Raw genomic sequence first — 24,493 nt, forward strand, 5'->3', positions numbered from 1 at the left:
AGGGAGGGAGGAAGCTCTCTTCTCCTTGTCTGAAGGTTTATCCCTAAATGCTATGAAAATAGCAGCTGCTCGGGCAAGGGGGCGAGAGGGTTTGGAGAGTCCTCAAGCTTTTGAATAAGTTGGATATCACGGGCATGACTTAAAAAGGCAAAGACCAGCTATTATTCCAACACCCGTGGCAGAGGCACCTGGCATAGAGCGGCATGGTTATGTGGCCCACTGGCCGTCTTGTTTAAGTCAGTCCAGGAACAGAACAAACCCTGTGGCTGCCCACCATCCAGCTAGGCCAGCTGCCAGGGGTTTGGGCTTGGCCAGTGATAATGAACACTTCCTACTTCACACTGCCTTACAGTTTACAGAGCATGGGCACACCACCTGGTTTTAGGTGACCTATACAGTCTGATTCATTAGAATCCCCTTTCACAGACCCTGGAAACTAAGATTCAGAGCACCAAAGACTCATCCGATGTCAAAGTGCCAGACCCAGCCCTGGAGATCAGGTCTTGGACACCTTCTTCCCATTCTGCTGCTCTCCAGGGCCTCCCACGCCCAGTTATGGAGGTTGAGAGGGAAGAGAACCGGGCAGGTGAACCATCCCGCCTTGCCCTTCTAGAGGGTTATAAGGAAAGGTTTCTTTTTTCATCAGATTGATCTCTGGGTACCCTGCTGAAGTGGGGGAGTTGGTGAAAATAAAGAATGGAAACTAGGTAATGATCTCCAAGCCAACTGAATGGAAGTGCTGCAACAGATTTTCCACCGCTGAAAGAAACATCAGACTTCCCAAAAAGTTCACTGTAAAATGCCCACCCAGTTATTAAGGAAACAGGATTAACTTACTGTGGACGGGAGAGAACTCATCTGCAGTCACATGGAAAAGCAGGCTATGACTGGAACAGCAAGGTGGAGAAGGGAAAGTCAACAGGATAGAAATTCAGGGCACAGGAAGGGTTCCAAGTTGGAAGCAGCACACTTTATACATATTTATAGAAGGTGTCTGCCACAGCCCGGACATGCTAGGACCCTGCTGACAAGCAGGGCTGTCTTCAGGCACTGGTCCCTTCAGTGGTCAGGGAAGGGGCCCTTCTTAGGCAGGGAACAGGGGCGCAGGGGAAACACTGCATGGGGCCCATGGCTCACCGGCTTCCTGATTCCTTTCTATTGTCCGTTCTGTTTTCTGTCAACAGTGAGGAAATACACCCTAGCAAATGACATCCAGTAATGTTTAATTAACTGTAGTACTTCATGCTCCAATGTGCACCAAGAAATCACTTCCAGATGGGGGGAAATGAAAGATATTTACACAAAACGCAGTCTCTTTATTTTAAGGAAACTGATACCTCCCAAAGGTATGCAACTTTGAGGGTCTGAGAGGCTATCTATTTTGATAAATCCTAGAATGAGACTGGAAATTTGGATTTGCTATATACAGTGCAACACGGACTCTTTCTGCGTTCCAGCTTTTCATGCGGCCATGTTTCCAAGGCTATTGTTTAAGGGGCCCAATGCAGTTCTAATGATTTTATTTTTAGAAATCTGACTTGGAGTTGACAAAAGTGTGAACCACTGGCTTTTACCGTCAGCAAGTTAGTTATTTTGGAGATTTCTCTTCCTAGGGAGAGGAATTACATTTCCAGCTGTGACCTTTTGGCATTTTCCCTAGCATTCCGCAAATAGGGAACCAGGTTTCCTTGTCCAGCAGCAATCCAGGAGCGGTGTAACAGCCCCACATCAGGCAGCAGCTGCAGACCTGCTTGCTCGCCCTGTTGGCCTCACAACTGTCACCCTGGTCTTTGGCAGTCTGCTCTCAGTCCTGTTTGATCTGCACCGAAGAGCCATCCTAGGCATGAGAGACCAGGCACCTTTTTCTGGGGGGGCCAGGCAAAGTCCTAGGTACTAGTTCTTTGTTCCTTAAGAGAGGAAGGGGAGTGGTGACAATTTCAATTCCAGAACTGAACTTGGAGGTCAAAACACTCTATCCATTGTGGTTCCTGTCTCACTGTTATGATCCAAATGGAACTTTCTCCAGCCTGGGCCCCTCTAAGCCAGCCAGCAGGAAGTCTGTCCATAATAAGAACAGCAGCTCTTTTTCGGTTATAAATGAACCATATTTATTTTACCCACATAAAGTGGCTTCAAAGTTTTTTTTTTTTTTTTTTTTTTTTTTTTAAGACTTAGAGAAAGCGGGTGGGGGTGTGGAATGGGTACAGTATCTAATTTTATTGCAGTGGTTTTTAACAAAAGGTAAACATTATAATTACTTCTATGCCAGGCCCCACTCCAAACATACTGATTCAGAATCTCCAGGCAACTGTAGGTGTAAAAAGGGCCCCGCATGATTCTGACACGTATCCCCAGCTGAGAAACACGCTGTCTTTAGAGGACGCATATGCAGCATTCAGACCCCTTCAATGAGGCATTTAACATAACTCCTCCTGACATCTGCTGGCTCCTCGGAGATTCCTGACAATGTAATAAATCAAGAAAGCAAGTTCCCTGGCTGTGACCACCAACTGGGGGAACAACAGCGGCTTGACATCTCAATGCGTTATGGAGATGTCCAGAAAATGACTTCAGGAATGAACCGAAAAGAGAAGTGTGCATTGATAAACACCGAGAGTGACAAGAACCATGTGGAGCCTGCCAGCTTCCCCGGCTCCCCAGGTTGATGACAGATGGCCCAAGTGGTGGTGCTGTTTGTAGATGGGCCCATTGGCCCCTTTCTAGAGCAGGAAGAGAAGGTTAACCTCTACTAATGTGGGCGGAAGGACGTCACCAGAGCAGCGTGACAGTGCAGTCTTGCCTGGCTGCCCAGCCCCTACCCCCATGCATGCCCAATCCCCTCCCCACACTGTCCCCCCTTCCCCTATTTAGGGAGCTTTTCCTGAGAGCTCAGCTGAGGGCTGCACTTTCTGCTCCGTGCTGTTAAGTCATGAGATGCTCTACACGTTAAGAGTCCCATGGACAAGCAAGAGAAGCCTGGAAGCTGAGGAAGAAACGAGGCCCCGGATGATGGACTGAGTCTGAGAGGAGGTTAATGGAGAGGCAAGGGCACTGGAGAACAAGAAGGGGGGAAATGAACAGTTCCTGGCCTGGTTTTCAAACCTTAAAGTGCCCTCCTGTGTGGCTATCACAAGTTTTATGGATTTTCAGGAAACTTCCTCTATCCTGAAAACTCATTTTTGTGTGCTATTTGATATCCCAATTTTATCTTGAGGCCTGTTATGTGCATTCTCTGTAAAGAGCTCCTCCTTCCTCCTTAGCTCTCTCCGCACCAGGCCAGCAACTTGTTTAGAATTCCTGAAGAAGGCCCACAGCAACAGCGGCGGCCCTGAGGCTATGGTCGTGTTGAGCTAGGGCTCCGTCCCTCGTGAGCGAGCCTGGCAAATCAGGGCAGCGACCTGCTACCCTGCCCGTTCTCGTGCTGCAGGACGATTTGAGGACTGAGGCAGTTCTCTTCTGCCAGGCTGTGCTGGCTGCACGCCAGTGGAAAGGACGGGCAGACCAGGGGTCAGGGGTCGGGGTGTGTTCCGGGCTTGGGCAGGCTCTGAGCAGGTGTTTAAGGCCAACATTCTGTTCCTAAGGTATCCATGGACCTGGGTTCTTTCCCGATAGTAATAAAGTCATAGGTCACTCTGGCACTTCACATTGCTTTTGTTGTTTCAGATCATTCTGGAAAGTAATTTGGGTTTTAAAATAAATGGGCAAGAAGGGGATTAGAGGGCCCAGGCCTCCTGCGCTGTCCCACAGCTTCATCTGAGGAGAAAGCCTAGGACAAGTTTTTCTAGGAAAACGTCCTAGTTTCTCTTCACAGAAGGCCATCCCTTCCCTAGAAGTCAGGAGCAGGGTGGGGATAAAGATATGGAGAAAATAATCTGCTTACATCATGCAGTGAGTGGACAGATACAGGTCTACCCTCAGCCTCAAGCAAGGAGCCCTACGGCACAGAGAACACATAGAATCTTCCCAGGTGAGAGACACAGTGGGAATTTCTCCTTAGACGTATACAGACAGGGGACTGCGGGTTATGGAGAAATGTGAAGAACGCACTGGCCCAGTAATGACAATTATGTACCAGGAAAATGGACCTATGAGAAAGAGTGCTCCTGCCTCCACTGACTTCATAAGGCAAGGCCAATGTCCTCCACCTGTATTCTGCCACCTCCTCCAGAGCCAAGCCCGCAGAGCAGAGAGGACAACTCTTAGGGCCTGGCTGCAGAGGTGATCTCAAACAGCAGCAGATGGAGGAAAGGGTGGGATCCAGGCTTTCTCACCCAAGCTGCCTGCACAGGCACAGGAGATGGGGCCACAGGCCAGACGGATGTGACTGCAGAGGTGGGGGAGCGAGGCCGGTGACAATGGGATGGGTTGAAAGCAGCCCAGGAACACAAGTGGACTATGGGGTCCTTTCGCCCACCGCCGCCTCTGCTGTAGGAATCTGGGATCAACCAAGGAGGCTTTTCATCTCCCTGCCCTTGCTTGGCTTCTTGATCAGGACGCAAATTAAGACAGGTTGTGGGCAAGACTCATTAACAACCCATATGTCCCAGGAAGTTTCAAGACAGATGATCCGAGAGTCAGGGGGAGCACAAGATAGGTAGGGGGGTGCTGAGCATCACGGGCCAGGGGACAAAAGTGCCCTGTGTCTGCTCCTACAGTCTCTTTTTAATCAGTTTCTCTAGTTTGCGGATACGCGAGGACTCCTGTTCTGGTGTTGGGGCCAGTAAGGACAGGGAGCTGGAGCCTTCTGGACCTGAAGGCGGAGTGGGGAGCCTCTGGCGTAGAAGCTCCAGCATGCTGCTCTGCTCGCTTCTCTTCAGCCCCTGATTGAAAGACAAAGGAGGATAATCATGAAATCTGGCCCCAGAAAGGCCTGGGGGAAAGCGCAGCAGCGGATTGTGCAAACGGCGTAATTACTCCAGGTGGACGATGAATACTTTATTGAGGGCAGTTACCAGCCCAGGCCAGGAGCAGCCTGGGAGAAAAGCAGAGGAAGGAAAAACAGATAATAGGAGCAAAAGAAGGGGTCAAGAGAGAAGGGACAGAGTGCGGAAGGGTACTACTCCTTCCCCACTGCATTCCTTCTGCTCCCAGCCTCCACTGTGCCACGGTCCTCGAAGGAGCACGGAGATACCAGCAGCATCAGGAACTTATTCGGCCTGGGAGCTTTCTCCCCAGAACACTTCTTAGAATCTGGTTTGCAGCATGGGGTCAGGCAGAGGCACTTTGAGAGAGCTACCTAGGACCCCATGTCCCAATCTCCTCCCCTCCCCACCCCAGTTAAGAACCAGAGTGTGACAAGGATGTGTGAGTGTGGAAAAAACAACTCACTGAACTGACCTTCATGTCCAGTATCTTCTGGAAAGTTTCTGTGTTGCAGTCCGTAAGGAGTTTGATGTAGTTGTCAACAAACACCACCAACGGTTCGTGAGGAGCCATCACTACCTACCGGGGGAGAGAGACAGGAGCAGGACTGCAGGGGAAGTCATGACTGGAAGGTGGATGATCATTTTTCCCTACTTGCAAGCTGACCCCGAAATGGATTCTGCAAGATCTCCTTAAGCGACAGCAATCCTGAGCTCAGGAATGTCCCGATGCCGTATTTCATCTCCAAATTCAGTGACAGCATGGTTTTTTAAATTTGCTAAACCACAAATATCACCTGGATTGCTTGTTGAGTAACAGATTCCTACGTCCCCCTCCTGAAGACTTCAGCTCAGAAGGCCCGGGCTGGTTCCCAGGCGATTTTTACATATTGGGACCATTCTGTGAAACACCGTATTGGAGTCTCCTGTTTTGAGACAGGGGTTCACGATACCTGCTCCTCCTGTCCCGAGGCACCTCATCCCTGAGAGATGGGTCGCAAAAGTCATAAAGCTAAGTGGGTTATGGGGCACCTGGTGTATCTTAGTCATTAGGTTAAGACACCTGGGTGTCTTACTCATTAAGCGTCAGCCTTTGGCTCAGGTCATGATCCTAGGGTCCTGGAATAGAGCCCCACATCAGGCTTCCTGCTTCTCCTTCTCCAGCTCCCCCATGCTTGTGTTCCCTCCCTCACCACCTCTGTCATAAATAAAATCTTTAAAAAAAAAATTAAAAAAAAAAAATCTAAGTGAATGAGGACAAAAAGACAAAAATCCCAAAGCTGCCTCACTCTTCAAGACTTAAAATCTGAACTTCATTTAACTATATTCATTTAAACTATTGATTAATACACAAACAGAAGGAAACTAATGGTATTGAGAGCCTCAAATTCATTCCTCTTTGGTTTTGGAATGCCGTGTCTGATTTTCTTGCTGCCCTGGACTGGTTTTGTTGTGAACTCCTGAGAACGGACCACAGAGGGGCAAGGACCAGTTCACTCAGACATTCCCTGCAGATAGCTCCCAAGCTGCGAGCTCTCCTCCCCGGTGGGTAAGCCAGCTGTGGGGGGGAACCAACGAGGCTGCTTCTGACTTCCTGAGTCCAGACCCTCACCTGGTCCCACGGACGTCTCAGGTGCCATAGCTACCTTCCACTCCTGCCATCATTTGAGAGTCATTCTGTTTGGGAGACAGACATGACAAGCCTGCAAGCCCTGCTCTTTTAGGAACATTTCATGACGGTTTCATTTGTTCTCCAGGCTTCCCCTCCCCTCCGAGAGTCCCTCACCCCCCTTCTCAACAAGGGCAGGTGAAAATCAGATGCAGGTGCTCAAGGCTTCAGACATTCGCAACATCATCATCCACATATAATAATTTGTTACATGGGGCTTTAGAGAGTCCATTCGCTGATTAGATTCAGTCCCTGAAACATCTGTTTAGAGTTCCTGTAAAGTCGAAGAATACAGAAAGCTGAAGAAGTTTATGGGGAAGGGAGTAACTGATACCTGGGCCAGAAAGTCCTGCTGAGAAGCAAAGAGATCCTTGGCTGAGACACTGATTCATGGCGTCAACCCACCTGATTTCCAATCTTGGCCAAATCCTACTACAAGAGAATCCCTTTACAACGAAAAATTCATTTGTCAGAAAGAATTACTGATCGCCTGAGTAAACTGTCTATCGACTTTCAACAGTATCTAATGAGGTCAAAATCTAGTCCAGCTAAGGAATGTGGACAATCCCTTGGAACTGATAGGGACAGACCCTCATCTGTACTTTCAAAACCAGTACTACTTGGAATAAGCCACCAGATAACCAGCCCCTTTTAACAGAAACCCCGAGGAAGACATAAGCCCCACCTTGAGTATCATTTCTGCGCGGGTCATGCCTTTCACAACAATCTTGGTGTAACTAGCAGGTGCTTTCCTCACCACCTGTGAGCCAATGGAAGGTAGATCGAGCAGGACCATCTTCAGGGAATGGGTGTCCAGCAACAGCTGTGGGAATGAAGCAGCATATTACACAACACTTAGTATACCTATGCTGATTAGTAACAGTTTCCTGATTTTAAATGTAATGCACTGGAGAGAATTCTGAAAATAAAAACATTCGTTACAACTCCTACTGCCCAGGAAAAAACAAGGGAGACACAGTTAAATGTGGTATATCCCTTTGAAAGCTGGTAAGAGAGTAGATCTTCAATGTTCTTACCACAAAATAGAAATGGAATTATGTGACAGGATGGAGGGGTTAGCTAATGCTGCAGTGGTAATCATTTTGCAATATATAAATGTACGAAATCAACACCCTGTACCTTTATACTTACACAATGTTGTAGGTCAGTTATAGCTCAATAAAGCTAGAGAAAAGATGTAGTAGAATTCCTGCTGGTCTATGTATGTGTAGACAAAACTAAACTAGAGGGACGCCTGGGTGGCTCAGTCATTGAGCGTCTGCCTTCAGCTCAGGTCACGATCCTGGAGTCCTGGGATTGAGCCCCGCATCAGGTTCCCTGCTTGGTGGGAGGCCTGCTTCTCCCTCTCCCGTTCCCCCTGCCTGTGTTCCCTTTCTCACTGTGTCTCTCTCTGTCAAATAAAAAAAAAAAAAAAACTAAACAAAACTAAACTAGAGGGGTGCCTGGGTGGCTCAGTCAGTAAAGCATCTCACTCTTGATCTCTGTATCATGAGTTTAAGCCCCGTGTTGGTTCCACGGTGGGCATGGAGTCTACTTTAAAATAAATAAATAAAAACACCCCCCACCAACTAAGTTAGAATCATAGTATACATACAGTTTTATATTAGAATCATAGTATATATACAGTTTTATAACCTGGTTTTCCCAGTTAATATACGAAGTTTTTTGTATTTTATTTTCCCATCTTGCAGTCTTAAAACTTATTCTTTTTTAAAGGTTTTATTTAGCTGAGAGAGTGAGAGACACAGAGAGAGAGAGAGATCATGAGCAGGGGGAAGGGTAGAGGAAGAAGCAGTATCCCCATCGAGGAGGCAGCCTGATGTGGGACTCCATCCCAGGACCCTGAGATCATGACCTGAGCTGAAGGCAGATGCTTAATGACTGAGCTACCCAGGCGCCCCTTAAAAATTATTTTTAATGGCTACTTATACTCTATGGTGTGTGTGTACATAACTTTATTTTAATTTACTTATTTATTTTTAAGATTTTATTTATTTTAGAGACAGAGAACGAGCATGGGGAGGAAGAGAGAGGGACAAGCAGACTCTGCACTGACTGTAGAGCCCGATGTAGAGCTTGATCCCACCATTGAGCTGAAATCAAGAGTTGGACACAGGGGTGCGTGGGTGGCTCAGTGAGTTAAAGCCTCTGCCTTCGGCTCAGGTCATGATTTCAGGGTCCTGGAATTGAGGCTCTCTGCTCAGCGGGGAGCCTGCTTCCTCCTCTCTCTCTGCCTCTCTGCCTACTTGTGGATCTCTGCCAAATAAATTTTAAAAATCTTAAAAAAAAAAAAAAAGAGTTGGACACAACTGAGCCACCTAGGCACTCCTAGATTTTATTATAACCAATGAATGCTGTGGCGAACAACTTTGTATATACTAATTCTAGGTCTATCAAAGGCATTTCCTTTGGAGAGTCTTTAGGACAGATCAAAGGATAAGGACATTGTAAGGTTCTTGATACAGATCTTGAACTGCTTTTCAAATGGAATGTGCACCTATTCACTTATCTGGCAGGAGTGCAGGCTACACCCTTTCTCATCAGCCCTTAAGATGATCATAAAATTCTTGCTTATTAAACAGGCAAAAAATGGTAACTTGATATACATATAAATTTTGTTTTAAAAGATTTTATATATTTATTTATTTGACAGAGAGAGAGAGAGAGAGAGAGAACACAAGCAGGGGGAGAGGGGGCTTCCAGGTGAGCAGGGAGCCTGATGGAGGGCTCGATCCCAGGAACCTGAGATCATGACCTGAGCTGAAGGCAGATGCTTAACCGACTGAGGCACCCAGGCGCCCCTAAATTATCTTTTTTTTTTTTTTTTTTTAAAGTAAGCTCTATGCTTAACCTGGAGCTTAGACTCATGATTCTGAGCTCAAGACCTGCACACTTCACCGACTGAGCCAGCCAGGTGGCCCAGTATTGCTGTATTTTTAATTTCTCTGATGTTAGTGAGGATGTAGGAGAGAAACCAAATTTAAACATCAGTATCTTGGTAACAATCTGCCTTTTCCTTCCTTTGTTCCTTTGTTCCTTCTTTCCTTCCGTTCTCTGGGATGCCAACTGTTTGGAAGGATATTAACTTTCCTGATTGCCTACCAAGTGTCGGGAGAGATGACTGGGATGTTTCGTCTCATTTAAATTTTTACAAGAGCCTCCCCTATAGGCATTTATTGTTCCCATTTTATAGATGACAAAATCAAAGTTCTAGAGATTGAATTAACTTGCTGATGAAGGTGTGTCACATGATGGACAGGTGCGCTACATGATGAGGTGAACAGGACACTGTATCTCTGTTTCCTGCCACCCGGATACATGCTGTGGAACAGTGTTGGCTTTGAGTTCACAATGTTTCCTGATGACTCCACATGCACTAATAAGCAGCTGCGCTGTTGGCAACCAGGTGGCAGGGAAATGGCTGAAGCCTCAAAGGGCATATACACTCTGGCCTGTTCCAACAGTTTAGGAGAAGAGAATCACATACCCACCAAAGGTGGCAGAGGGTGACAATCCTACTGCCACCATTGCTCTAATGGTGAAACTTTTTTTTTTTTTTTACATTTAAAAAAAAAAAGATTTTATTTATTTGACAGAGATGCAGGGGGCACGGCAGGCAGAGAGAGAGGGAGAAGCAAGCTCCCTGCTGAGCAGAGAGCCCAATGCCGAGCTCGATCCTAGGACCCTGGGATCATCACCTGAGCCAAAGGCAGCCGCTTAACTGACTGAGTCACCCAGGCGCCCCTACACAAATGTTTCTAACAGGTTTATTCATAACTGCCAAAATTCGGAAGCAACCAGGATGTCCTTTAGTAGCTGAATAAACTGTGGTAATGGAATATTGAATTTCAACACTACGCAGAAATGAGCTTTAAGCCATGAAAAGACATGGAGGAACCTTAAATGCCTACTACTAAGTGAAAAAACCCTGTGTGATTACAACTACCTGATGTTCTAGAAAAGGCAAAACTATGGAAAAAGAACAAATATCAGTGGAGGCCAGGAACTGGGGGTGGTGGTGGGATGGATGGGTGGAGCACAGAGGATTTTTAGGGCAGTGAAATTTCTCTGTATGATGGATACATGTCACTATACACTGAACCTACAGAATGTAACACCAAGAGTGAACCGTAACATAAACTACAGACTCTAAGTGGTGATGGTGTGTCACCTTAGGTGCAGCAGTTGGAACAAATGTAGCAATCTGGGGCAGGCTATTGCTAATGGGTGAGAGGCTAAGCTTTTGTGGGGTAGGGACGCATATGGGAACTCTCTGTACCTGCCCTTCAATTTTGCTGTGAGCCTTAAACTGGTCTGAAAAAATTTAAAGCCTCAATTTAAAAAAAAGCTGGCGAGGAAGCTACACGAAGGAAAGAAGAATACCATGTGGTAGTGTGGCTAGTCAAATTGCCAGTCATTCAACTATTAGGGCATTTGGGGCTCTTCTTGGTTTTCAGAGATGAAAATTCTTAACTCTCCTAGTATCTGTTTTTTGAAAAGGCCTTGGGCTTACAGTCAAATACCTAAGCTAGGTGCCTGGGTGGCTCAGATGGTTAAGCATCTGCCTTTGGCTCAGATCATGATCTCCAAGTCCTGGGATCAAACCCCATATCAGGTTCCCAGCTCAGCAGGTAGTCTGCTTCTCCCTCTCCCCCAGCTTGTGATCTCTCCATTTCTCTCTCTTTCAAATGAGCAAATAAAAAATCTTTTATTTATTTTTTAAAAAGATTTTATTTATTTATTTGACACGGAGAGAGAGAGATCACAAGTAGGTAGAGAGAGAGAGGGATGCAGGCTCCCCACTTAGCAGAAAGCCCGATGCGGGACTCGATCCCAGGACCCCGGGATCACGACCCAAGCCAAAGGCAGAGACTTAACCCACTGAGCCACCCATGCGCCCAAAAAATCTTTTAAAAAATTAAATTAAACTAAAGTACTAAGCATGCATAGGAGAGATGAGGTTAGACTGCTTGAGGCCTACATGAGGAGCCCAGCATCAGAACACTTATCAGAGCCCACTAGAAATGATTGCTGCTCTTGCTCCGAGGGAACCCAATACATGCCTCTGAAGAATAAGCATGCTAAATCCCAGGTAGATTAAAAACCTAGATATGATAATAAAAACTTTCAGAAGAAAACAGATTCTTCTTCTTACTTATAGATAGAGAAGAATGGGAAACAGGACAGATCAAAAAAATCTATTACCTTAAAATGAGGCTAGATCAAAAGATACAGAAGCAAATGAAAAACACAAATCAGAAAAGGGTATCTGCGACATTGGTAAAGGAATAATATTCAAAATACATAACAATTCCTACAAAGCAGCAACAATAAAAAAGGCCAGCAAAACCTCAACAGTAATAATAACACCAACAGTGGGGCAAAGATTTGAACAGGTAATTCACAAAAGCAGGAACTCAAGTGCTCACAAGGCATCTGAAATGATACTCAACGTTATTAGTGATCCACTAAATGAAAATGAAAGCTACAAGCTATATACCATTTCATGATCATCAGAGAGACAAAAGTAAAACGGTTGATACTACCAAATGCTGGCATGGATATAGTGCAATGAAATTCACACTTGTGGTAAGAGTACAAATTAAAGCACTTTGGGGGAAATCCAGTAATGTTTTCCTACCTGGGGATGTGCATAACCCATAACACAGCCCTCACACTTATATCCTTCAGCGAAATTCTTGCCCACGTGAAAAATGCTCCCTGCATCCACTGTTTGTAAAAGCAAAAGACTGGAAACAATCTAAATGTCCATGAACAGCTGAATGATAAATGAATGGTGGCATATTCGTGCAATGGAATACAATACTGAAATTAAAACGAACGGATTCAAACATACATCAACACAGATAAAGCTCAAAAAACTGCTAGGCAAAAAAAGCCAGCCAGGAAATGATATGTGGAGTACTGTTTATATAAAGTTTTAAAATGCAAACAAAAATCATATAATTTGAGAATATACACAGATGGGACATACCAAAATACACATGGGAATGATAAAAATCAGAATCAGAATAATGGTTACCTCTGGGCATGGAGGGAGGGGAATGGCTGGCTAGGGCCCACAGGGGGCTTCAGTAATAATGGTAATGATTTACTTTATTAACACAATAAAGCAAATGTGGGAACATGTGAAGATTTGACTGAGCTAAGTGTTAAGCCAGTATTCTTGATATTAGTTTCTACACTTATGTTAACTGGGAACACTTCTTCTTTTTTCTCTTTCACTCTTTCTCTCTGTCTCTAATATGCTATTTGATGCCTGGTAAGGATTCAACTTTATCTTTCATGCAGCAAATTTTCAGAGTCTTGTCAAAATCAAAGCCGTATCTTAGCATTATTTGTTGGTGGGAAAAAAATTATTATGTTTAAAAACATATGGGGATACTTCCCACTTTTTCTGTACTTCCTACTTCCCAGAGATATATTATATGCATAAATAATTGTATGGTCTTAAGTGACAGGGAGAGTTCTGAATGAACTTGACATAATTCTTTGGGTCTCCTCTATCTTGAGAGATATGGTATTTTCAGTCCCTGGTTAATTACAATAAAATTCTGTTCTCACCAGACATCTGTACAGATGGAAACCTCAGTCTCAGGTTTTACAAAAAACAATGAGGTCAGAAAAGGCAAAAGCCAGTCTGACAGCCTTTGCAGCTGTCTGTGGGAAGTGCAGGTAAAAGGCTCCATTTATCATGAAAATCTGCTGGTTTTCATCTCTAAAAGTAGCTAATAGTTCATCTCCTTAGGCATGAAGCATTTGGCAAGAGGTGGCCATCAGCCAAATTTGAGCCTCAGAGAAAACTTTTGGGGTGGTATAGCTTAGGTTGTTCATGTGTTACTGGGGTGCAAGACTGGCCAGCATGTTGTGTATGTGGAAGGTCATCACCCAGATGTGGAAAGTTTGAAGAGTTCATCTCTTTTTCTTTTTTTAAAAGATTTATTTATTTGAGAGAGAGCGAGCAAGTGAGAGTGTAAACATGAGTTGGGGGAGGGCCGGAAGGAGAGGGACAGAATCTCAAGCACACTTAACCTATTGAGTGTGGAGCCCAAGGTGGGGCTTGATCTCATGACTCTGAGATCATGACTTGAGCTGAAATCATAAGTGCGACACTTAACTGACTGAGCCACCCAGGCAACCCTGGAGGGTTTCCTTCCTTCTTTCCTTCCTTCCTTCCTTCCTTCCTTCCTTTTCTTTTTTTTTTTAAAAGACTGTATTTATTTATTTGAAACAGAGAAAGCACACAAGCAGGCAGAGTGGCAGGCAGAGGGAGAAGCAGGCTGTCTGCTGAGCAGAGAGTCTGACATGAGACTCAATCCCAGGACCTGGGATAATGACCTGAGCCAAAGGCAGTTGCTTAACCAACTGAGCCACCCAGGCGTCCCTAGGGAGGATTCAGTTTTCTTTTTCTTCCTCAGATTTTTAACTTATTTGACAGAGAGAAGCACAGTGAGAGAGGGAACATAAGCAGGGAGAGTGGGAGAGGGAGAAGCAGGCTTCCTGCTGAGCAGGGAACCCAATGTGGGCTCGATCCCAGGACCCTGGGATCATGCCCCAAGCCGCAGGCAGACGCTTAACGACTGAGCCATCCAGGCACCCCATGAGGAGGATTCATTTCTTAAAGAGTCTCCTATAGGGCACCTGGGTAGCTTGGTCAGTTAAGCGTCTGACTCTTGATTTTGGCTCAGGTCACGCTGTCAGGCTTGTGAGATGGAGCTATGTGTCGGGCTCCATGCTGGGTGTAGAGCCTGCTTAAGATTCTCTCTCTTCTTCTACCCACCCTTCCTCTCTTAAAAAAAAAAGAAAAGAAAAGAAAAGAAAAAAGCCTCCTACAAATCTTGTGGGGGGGGCATCATGACTATCACTAGTGATGAAAACCTTAAGAAGATAAAGGCACATTCCTAGAAGGTATTTGTTTATTTAGTAAATATCCATTTATTTGAGAGAGAAAGAGCACAAGAGAGTGGGAGGAGGAGCAGAGGGAGAGAGAATCCTGAAGCAGATTCCCCACCGAGTGTGGAGCCTGATGTGGGGCTCCATCCCAGGACCCTGAGATCACGACCTGAGCCAAAAAGAGTTGGCTGCCCAACCTACTGAGCCACCCAGGGGCCCCTAGTTTTCACCTTTAGAGCTTTAATCCACCTGGAATTTTTAAAAATCAAGATATAATTTGCATATGAATATTTGCCCTTTGAGAGCATAATTCAGTTTTTAGTATATTCACAAGGTTGTGCAACCATAACCATTATCTGGTTTCAGAACATGTCATCACTCCACAAAGGAACCCATACCTCTTTGCAATCACATCCTGTTCCCTCCTCTCCCCTCACCCTCACCAACCACGAATCTACTTTGTCTTTTAGATTTGCCTGTTCTAGATATTTCGTGTAAATGGAATCCTACAGTATGTAGCCTCTTATATCAGGCTTCTTCCACTTAGTGTAATGTTTCCGAGGTTAATCTATGTTGTAGCACAAGTACATACTTCATTCCTGTTTGTGGCTGAATAATATTCCCATTCCAGATGATATCACATTTGTTTCTCTCCTCATCAGCTGAGACACATTTGAATTGTTTCTACTTTGTGGCTATTGTGAACAATGCTGCTATGAACACCCGGGCACAAGTTTTGGTGCAAACAGACTTTTCCAGTTCTTTTGGGTATGCATCTAGGAGTGAAAATGCTGAGTCGTTGGTAATAACCCTATGTTTAACTTTTTGAGAAACTGCCAAAGTACTTCCCCAAATTTCGGCATTTTACATTCTCACCAGAGGTGTAGGAAGAGTTCCAATTTCTCCACATCTTTGCTGGAACTGATTTTTTTCTATGGTGCATGGTAAAAGTCAAGATCAACTTTTTCCCCTCAACGTGGATATTCAATTACCAGCAGTTTATTGAGATCATCCCTTCCCAACTGAACTGCAGGGTCACTATGGCAGAAATCAAGTGTCTGTAACATATACACATAGTGGGTCTATCTCTGAACTGGATTCTGTGCTGTTGGCCTGTCTGTTGTCCCTGACGCCAGTACCACGCAGCCCAAAATTATATGGTAACATTAAAATAAGTCTTGATATCTGGAGATTTAAGTCCTCTGACTCTGTTCTTTTAAAAAAAAAAAAACTATTTTAGGTATTCTTAAGTCTTTTGCATTTCTACCTAACTTTTAGACTCAGCTTATCAATTTATACCCACACTCTCACACCACGCCACCCCTTGTAGTTTACTATATCTAGAGATTAATTCTAGAAGAACTGACATCTTCTTAATATTGAGTCTTTCAATCTATGAACTTGAGCTACCCTGCCATTTTAATGTTTCTTAATATTGTGTTGTCTTCCATGTAGAAGACCTGAAAATTTTTGGACAGATTCATTTCTGGGTTGTTTCCTGAAGCTACTATATCTGATTTCATTTAAATTTTTTCATTTCAAATGGTTTGTTGCTGGTATATAAAAATATGAAAAATCAATACTGGCCTGAAAAAATCAATTCTGCAACCCTGTTAAATTTGTATTCTAATAGTTTACCTGTAGGTTTCCGGGGATACAGTCATTCATAATCATTTTTCTCTGTGAAAAATGACAGTTTTGCTTCTTTCTTTCTAATCTGTACCTATCTTTTATTTCTTTAAGAATTAATTTTCTTGGGGGGGGGCGCCTGGGTGGCTCAGTGGGTTAATAAGCCTCTGCCTTCGGCTCGGGTCATGATCTCAGGATCCTGGGATCGAGTCCCGCATCGGGCTCTCTGCTTGGCAGGGAGCCTGCTTTCTCCTCTCTCTCTGTCTGCCTCTCTGCCTACTTGTGATCTCTCTCTGTCAAATAAATAAATAAAATATTTAAAAAAAAAAAGAATTAATTTTCTTGGGGCGCCTGGGTGGCTCAGTGGGTTAAAGCCTCTGCCTTCGGCTCAGGTCATGATCCCAGGGTCCTGGGATTGAGCCCCACATCGGGCTCTCTGCTCAGCGGTGAGCCTGCTTCTTCCTCTTTCTCTCTGTCTGCCTCTCTGCCTACTTGTGATCTCTGTCTGTCAAATAAAATAAATAAAATCTTAAAAAAAAAAAGAATTAATTTTCTTTTTGTCTTATTGTTCTGAACAACAGAACTTCAAGGGCAATACAGGAGAGAAATGGCTAGACAGAAATGGTGGTAGCAGACATCCATGTCTTATTCCTAGTGTGAAGAGAAAATCTTTCTATAATTGACCATTAAACAGGTTTATTGTAATTTTTTTCATTAACTGATTCCTTGATTTCGCAAGCTTGCCTGGTCCTCCCATCTCCAGGACCTTGGTGACCCTGCTGATGGTTGTAAACTCCTCTGCAGGGGTGGCTATTGTCTGTCTCCTTGCTCTGTGTGGCACAGCGGGAGGACCCTTTCAGCTGAGTGGTAGAAAGGCTTCAAGCTCTCAGTGGGAAGGATGGGCTCATGGAAATCAAGGTGGGCCACGGCTTAAAGAGACATAGGAAAGTGAGTGATAGGGTAGGTAGATTCAAGAAGCTCTACAGAAAGAGAAAAGTGCTGTGCAAAAGGGAGAAACCTTCACGATTGGGACAGTAGCCCGTGCACACAAAAACTGGAAGGAGAAAGTTCAGTTTTTTTGAATGTAAGTTCTTTAAAATTTTTTTAAAATTAAAAAAAATTTTTTTTTATGTAGGCTTCAGACCCTCCATGGAGCACAACATGGGGCTTGAACTCACAACCCTGATATTAAGACCTGATCTGAGATCTAGGGTTGGACGCTTAACTGACAGCCACCCAGGTGCCCCTGAACGTTTAAGTTCTACAGTCAGAAAATACAGAAGGAAGCTAGTTTAATTTCAGAAAGCATGGGGTTTTATATCAATTCTCAAAATTTTATTTTGGATTACTCATGAGTAGGGTAACACTACTGTTGTTGTTGTTGTTGTTGTTATTTTGGTAAATTTTGTTACTGTGGAGAGGTTTAAACCTATATGAAGTACACAGAATAGTATAGTGACTCCTTATGTACCGCCACGCCGCTGCCACCAAAGACATCGTCATTCTCATCACACTGCATCTATGCTTCTAATCCAGCGGCTCTCATTGGGAGTGGTTTGGTTGCACCCTCACTTGTGCTCGGATGTCTGGCGATGTCTGCAGACATCTTCCCTTGTCACAATCGGGACGGTGTTGCTGGTGGCTAGTGGGTAATGGTGAGGGGCGCTGCCAAACGTCCCACAATGCACCCGACAGCCCCACAGCGGAAGGTTCCCTGGCCTGAAATGTCAAAGGTGCAGAGGGTAAGAAACCCTGCTATCAGTGCTCTATCCTTCACTTAATTTTGGGGGGTAAAATGTAAGTATATTGGGATGTACAATTCTGAACTGTAAAATTCTGACAAATGGATTTAGCCTTTGTAATGCACACCCCTCTCCTAAGTTTCTGTATAAAACCTTTATCAGAGTCAACTATCTTTCTTCTATTCCTAGTTTGCTGAGGCGGTGGTTGGTGAGTTTTTAAATCTATCCCTATGGGAATTACATTGTTATTGATCCACTTGCTTTTTAATTTATTTTTTATAGATTTTATTTATTTATTTGACAGAAAGAGAGCACAAGCAGGCAGAGCAGCAGGCAGAGGGAGATGGAGAAGCAGACTCTCTGCTAAGCAGGGATCCCGATGTGGGGCTCGATCCCTGGACCCTGGGATCATGAACTGAGCCGAAGGCAGCCGCTTAACTTACTGAGCCACCCAGGTGCCCCGTCCACTTGCTTTTTTAAAAGGTGTGCTGAACTCCACACTTAGAGGAGATTTTCTGGAATTTACCGAGAACTGTGCCCAGGAATAACCATTCTATTTTCTCATTCTTCCAATTGCCATTATGCACATACTACCTGATTCTCTTTTTCCTTTTCCTTGGTGTTTGGGCTTAAAAAAAAAAAAATCTAAATTTTGCTTTAAATATTTTTTTCCAGATGATTTTGAATTCTGTGAATTTTTAAAAAGTCAATATGGTCAAAATGGAGTGTGTGTTTATGTGTATGTGATGGAGTATTATTCAGCCTTAAGAAGGAAGGAAATTTTGAAACATGGATAAACCCTGAAGACACACTAAAGTGAAATAAGCCAGACACAAAAGGACAGATATTGTATGATTCTACTCAGATGAGGTATGTAGAGCAGTCATATTCACAGGGATAGGAAGGTGAATGGTGGCTGCCAGGAGGGAATGGGAAGCTACTGTTTCATGGGAATGGAGTTTAAGTTTGAGACGAAGACAAGGTCTGCTGGTGGAGAGCTGCACAACTATGGGAAGGGACTTAATACTACTGTACACCTAAAAGTGGTTCAGATAGTCAACTTTATGTTATGTATATTTTACCACAATAAAAACAGGGTCAGTATGTATATGAAGATAATATAAAGGAAAAGAAAATAGCTTCATAGGCGATACACTGCTCAAAATATTTCAGACTCTGTAATATGATACATCTGGAAGGGGCGTGTGAGAGTTTGATTCAGTGCTCTTATTTAAACATGAGGAAACTGAGCCTAGATCAGGGAAGCAATGGCTCATGATCACAGGGACCATTAACAGCAGAGTAAGGACTGGGCCTCAAGTCTTGGGATCCTTTTCCCCCCACACCATATTGTGCTGCTTCCTGTATGGTAAGTTCGTGCAAATGGATTGTATTTCTCTTGTGTGCTCAGTCACAGATACCATCGCCATAAGACTAATTAATGACCCTGCAAATCCTGTAAGATCTCTGAAAGATCACCATCTAGGAAGAAGCATTACAAATATTGGTACGGTTCAGCTCCATGTGCCCCTGCAATTGCTCAAGAGGACTCTGAGGTCTATAGATAAATAATTCACTTTATATAGTAATCAGGAAGAGAATAAAGAGCAGGGAAACGTCTCCTTTCCTATTTTCGGCACAAGTATTGAAGATAATCTAAATTTAGGATCTAGTGCCTTTATGACAAAGCAAAGGCAGCTGAGATCAGGCAAAATCTTGACTTTCAATTCCACAGCTTTTGTGAAAGCTTGGATTAGAGCTGCTACAAGACCTGAGTCAGAAATCTGTTGCAGCCTTTGTAAACTACCTGATTCCTGTGGTTCTGCTGCCCAAGTAACTGCGCCTCCAGCTATAGGACTGCGCGCTTTCTCAGCCCAGGTACTCAGGGCAAGCGTGGACCTGCCTACACCTGAACTTCATGTGGGTATCCAACAGGGGTCACCTTGCCCTTCAGTTCCCACCTGTGCCCACTTCCGTGCTGGGCTCCCTTATCACACACTCCCATTTGCCTTGTGAACAAAGTAAAATCCAGCTTTGCAGATGGTTTTCTCATCCACATCTCAAAGCAGGAGTTAATTCTGGCCAAACTGCTGTTTTTCAGAAGATATGGGCTTTGACTCCCAAGCTGATTATTTTATCATTTTTTTGAAGAAGAGAAAATCTGAGGAGCACAGGTAGGATATTGGATTTCTGTGACAATATGAAAATATCATGGTTATTAGACACTCAATTGGCTAGCATGGCCCATGCAAAGCTGCAGACTCACAAAAACATGTTCCCAACAGGCCGACTTTGTGTTCCAGTGGCTTCAAGTCTAGAGACAAAACGTTAGGAACTCCTACCTCTAGAGCTTCTCTTAGATACAGAGATCATTACTGCACATCCTTTCTGATTACGCACAACAGTGAGGCGCACACAACGATCTCCCAGCGAACAGGTACTAATGACTGGAGACATGCTGGGGCATTATTCTGCCATCTCCAACGAACAGAATTAGTTCTATGCTTATGACATTCAAGAGTCAAGAATTGCAAAACACTGAAACACTATAGTCGGTGTCTGGATCTATGCAACCTCCCAGGAAGCTTTCTGAGACAACACTTTGGACTCTGGCTTTTAAAGCTGGTCAGCCAGACAGCTGCAGCAAGTAGCAACCAGATGTCATGGGCGGGCGAGGCGGGTACTGAAAGCAGAAACAGAGTCATGTTCTTGGTCTGAGCAAGCGAAAATCGGGAAGGGCCAGCCTCTGCTGAGGGCGTACACATGCCAGACGTTGCATCAAGGACTTGATGTGCACAATCTTGTTCAATCCTCACAACTGCCCTGTAAGGCGCAACTACAATCAATCCCCGTTTTCTAGATGAGGAAACTAACTTGCTGGGAGGTTTGCTGAAGGACAAGCAGTTGCTGTGTTGCAGAGATAGGATTCAGCTGCACACCTTCAGCATTCTGGACCCCAGGATCTTCATGCTTACACCATTCAGCTTTTTCATAAGCTAGGAAGGCGATGGCCCTTACAAAAAGAGTATAGAAACAGGGCACGTATCAGAGTCAAGAGATTCCTGATGTTCACAGCTATTGCATCTCTGGCTGCGATATCTCATGAGGGATCCATGATGCACTGGGGCATAGGCCAACTTGCTGTCTTCTGGAGACATGACTCGGGTCAGCAATGCTGAGGGCCCAGGGTGAGGGCAAGTCACTGAGCTGGGAAATAGCTGAGCCTCTGCCAAGTCGACTAACTAGGTGGAAGAGCAGGACTTATGGAAATGTCTTGAATTACATCATCTCACTTAAAAATGTCGTTGGGAGTTCTTTCAAATATAAAAAGTAACCGAAACAGGTAAAATGTTGCTACCTAGAGGTCTAGAGAGGATTTCTTTTAATGAATACAGGGGACTCATTTAAGGTCAGGACACAAATAGCTTGTATCTGAATAGGTGTTTATCAAGATTTAGGGGCTGAGTATTATTGTTTTTGTTTCTAAGATAGTTTAAATTGTTCTCTAAATTCAAGCAGCTCAAATTTCAGACAGTCTGGATAGGTGATGGCTGAAAAGAGGGGACTCCGCTGTAGCACGTACCTCAACCCATCAGCGCTGAGGTGACACAACTGGTGAGCAGAGGTCTCAAAGCACAGAATTCAAGTGAACAGGGTGGGGTTAATCACAGAAGGCTTCTTGGGTGAGGTGACTGGCGTCTCAGTACCAAAAGGATAAGCCTTTCTTTGCTTGATACTCAAAAGTGTCTCTACCCAGCAAGTAGAGGACCCAAAATAATCAGAGTCTTTGCCGCCCCCTCTGCCTGGACTCTTCACTCTTCTTTCTTCTCAAGCGCCAGCTTTTGGAGGAGCCTTCGTGGAGTGTCCAATCTGAAGCCATTACTCCTTCATGCCCCTAAGATATTCTTTCACAGAACCTAGTTTTATACCCTTTAGCATATTTAAGGTAAAATTCTCTTCTCATTTATTTATTAACTCATATCTTATCTATCTCTTCTTACCCAGGTGTGAGCACCTGGAAAGAGAGATTTTTTCTATCTTGTTCACTGTGGTACGCCTGTGCCCAGCACAACGCCTGGGTACGTAATAGGTGCTTGACAAAATGGTTTAATAAACGGAAGAATTAAGCTGCCAGGTCATCTTCTGTCCCCAAACAGGGGAAATCAGCAATCTGATTTCTCCAGGGTAAATCCCTACTAGAAAGATTTGTGTTTGACCTAGGATAAAAGCCTAAGAAAAAGGCCAATTTATCTCACCTGTTCTGCTCCCACCATGCTAATTGGCTTGCACTTGAAGAGGTGGGTTATGAACTTGGGAATGAAGGAGCTGTGGATTTAAAAAAAAAAAAAAAGGACAAATTAGGCTTATTCTCTTTTTTAAGCTTTTATTTATTTTAGAGGTAAAGAGCATGCACGAGTAGGGGGAGGAGCAGAGGGAGAGGGACAAGCAGACTCCACGCTGAGCACAAAGCCCAATGCGCGGCTCAATCTCAGGACCCTGAGATCATGACCTGAGCCGAAATCGAGTCATATGCTTAACAGACTGAGCCACCCAGGCACCCCAGGCTTATTTTCCTTTTGGTAAAGAAACGCAGAAACTTTTTTAAAAGGCCCTACTTCCTTCTACAAGAAAGCAGAAATCAAAGTAGATGCTATTATAACCTCCCAGCAACCACTGCCTTCTGTTTCTTCCAGCCCAAACCGTGGTTTTATTTAGGTATATGTGGTCTTGGGATGCTGGGGAAAAGCTGATCTCTCCCAAACTGCAGAGTGGAATTCTAATTAGCCTTAGCCAGTCAGACCATGGCATTTCTGTGCTGACTGTTGGTGGTCCTGAGGTTGGGACATGACCTAGGCCGGCCACCTGGACCACAGGAGTGGACTTCACTGCATGGCTGCGGGAAGACATCCTCTCTTCTTCAGGGTATTCTTATGTTTGGCTAGAACACCGAGAGCCATTTTACCATCATTCTAAGGAAGAAGCCAGCCCCAGGAGAGCAGGGTAGAGTAAGGAACTTGGGTCCTTAGTGACACTGCTGAACCACTGAATCAGCCATTTTTGGATGTGTCCTACCTCCGACCTTCTGGTTATATGGAATACAAAGCCCACATCATGTTTAAGTGAGTTTAAGTCACAGCTTCTCTTACTATCAGCTGAAAACACCCTAACAGACGTGACGGTGAGATAGTCACAGGATGTTAAATGCAAAGACAGAAAATAATTGTTAAGGGAGTAACTGTCCGAACAAGGGAAAAAATTCATGATCTCTGAAAAATTTACTGGGGACTGAAGGGCAAACTGGGTTGGGGGAAGGGAGTAGGAATTTTAACAGGTCAGGAGGGCTTTTTAGAAAAAACTGCAGGGCCTGAGGAGGGAAAGCTGTTGTACAGGTGCAGAATGGAAGGTGTAGGAACAAGAAATGCCTATCACCGAGGCCAGACCCAGGGTGGACTGACCAGGAGAACACAGGGCCCATGACCAAGGAAGGAGCGATAATAAAACAGGACGTGGAGGTCAAGAGAAAGTGCTGGCTAGCACTTTCCTCTCCCACTCCGCAAAAGCTGCTCTCGGGGCCATGACTCCCACTCTCCGATCTCTCTACACATTTGTGCCTGCTCACAACCGATGATGTACCGGCCGCCTCAGTGGAATGGCACTGGCCCTTCAATTCCAGCATATCCAGGACTCAGCCCCACCCTGGAACCCAGGCTCAGTGGACCAGAGCTCACCTACCCAGTCATCCAACCCCAAAACCAGGAGTTCCCCAAGGCTGCTCCCTCGGCCTTCCACCTCAGTATCAATCCGTTCCCAGCCCTTCCCTTGGACTTCCCCACCCTCCTGACCATACCCACCGCTGCAGCCCTTACTCTCCTCACTTGAGCTCTTTCAATTCTTTCCTAACTGGTCTTGCTGCCTTCAGCCTCATCTTTGCAACTATCAGCTGCCAAAGGATTTGCTACAGACGCAAACATGCTCAAGACCCTTCCCTGATTGAAATTTTTATAATGCCTGCAGATAAGGCCTTCCTTGATTGTCTTGATTCTCTGTCCCCAGCCATATCATGCTGAGGGGAGGCGTCCTATGCTTGATTCTTCAGGCTACTTAATGCCTCTCTGTGCCTTTGCTTACCCTGCCCCCTGTGCCCAGAATGCCCTTCCCTGTGACCTTGTGGGTCATTGCATACACATATCCTGCACCCTGCTCAAGGATTTCTCTCCTTATGAAGACTTTGATTGGTTACCTGCACCATACTCTCTCTACACAGAGCCCACAGACCTCTAGCCTAGCATATAACCTTCTTTACGATACTGATTTGCTTGCATGTTTCCCCCCCCCAACCTGACCGTAAGGCAAATGAAAACATGGACCATGTCTACTAAGCCAAAGCACTTAATTCTGTGTCTGGGACATAGGAGGAGCTCAAATGGCAGCAGGTTGAATAAAGAATAAATAATAACATATTAAAATGGTAGCAGCTACCATGTTTGAATGCGACCTTGCTACCAGCACTTTACCAGAAGTTTATGCATGACTTCTCATTTTATCCTCTAAACCACTATTAAGAGATTTGTCTTATTGTCCCCATTCTTGAATGGAGGAGAATCAGTTTAGTGGTGAGGGAAGCTGCTTGTGGTTCAAACAGTAGTTTTTTTGTT

The 24,493-nt window shown here is 44.7% G+C and overlaps 1 protein-coding gene across 2 annotated transcripts in view; it reads right to left on the bottom strand.

Annotated features, from left to right (window-relative positions):
* Window positions 1–2,171: 2,171 nt before the first annotated feature.
* LOC111151584 (VPS53, GARP complex subunit) overlaps window positions 2,172–24,493 on the bottom strand; it is a 142,350-nt gene continuing 120,028 nt past the window's right edge. Inside the window, exons 19-22 of one of the 2 annotated variants that reach the window (XM_022509660.1) lie at window positions 22,094–22,163; window positions 7,217–7,354; window positions 5,338–5,442; window positions 2,172–4,820 (exon numbers count right to left, since the gene is read on the bottom strand). In XM_022509660.1, coding sequence (XP_022365368.1) covers window positions 4,650–4,820; window positions 5,338–5,442; window positions 7,217–7,354; window positions 22,094–22,163 — 484 coding nt within the window. In that variant the 3' untranslated portion in view covers window positions 2,172–4,649. Of the gene's footprint in view, window positions 4,821–5,337; window positions 5,443–7,216; window positions 7,355–22,084; window positions 22,164–24,493 lie in introns of those variants that run through there. The other variant, XM_022509661.1, reaches the window with a different exon arrangement.

The sequence above is a fragment of the Enhydra lutris genome, unplaced genomic scaffold (genome assembly GCF_002288905.1).
Source record: "Enhydra lutris kenyoni isolate GAN:26980312 unplaced genomic scaffold, ASM228890v2 scaffoldscaffold26, whole genome shotgun sequence".
In the NCBI taxonomy this organism is placed as follows: Eukaryota; Metazoa; Chordata; class Mammalia; order Carnivora; family Mustelidae; genus Enhydra; species Enhydra lutris.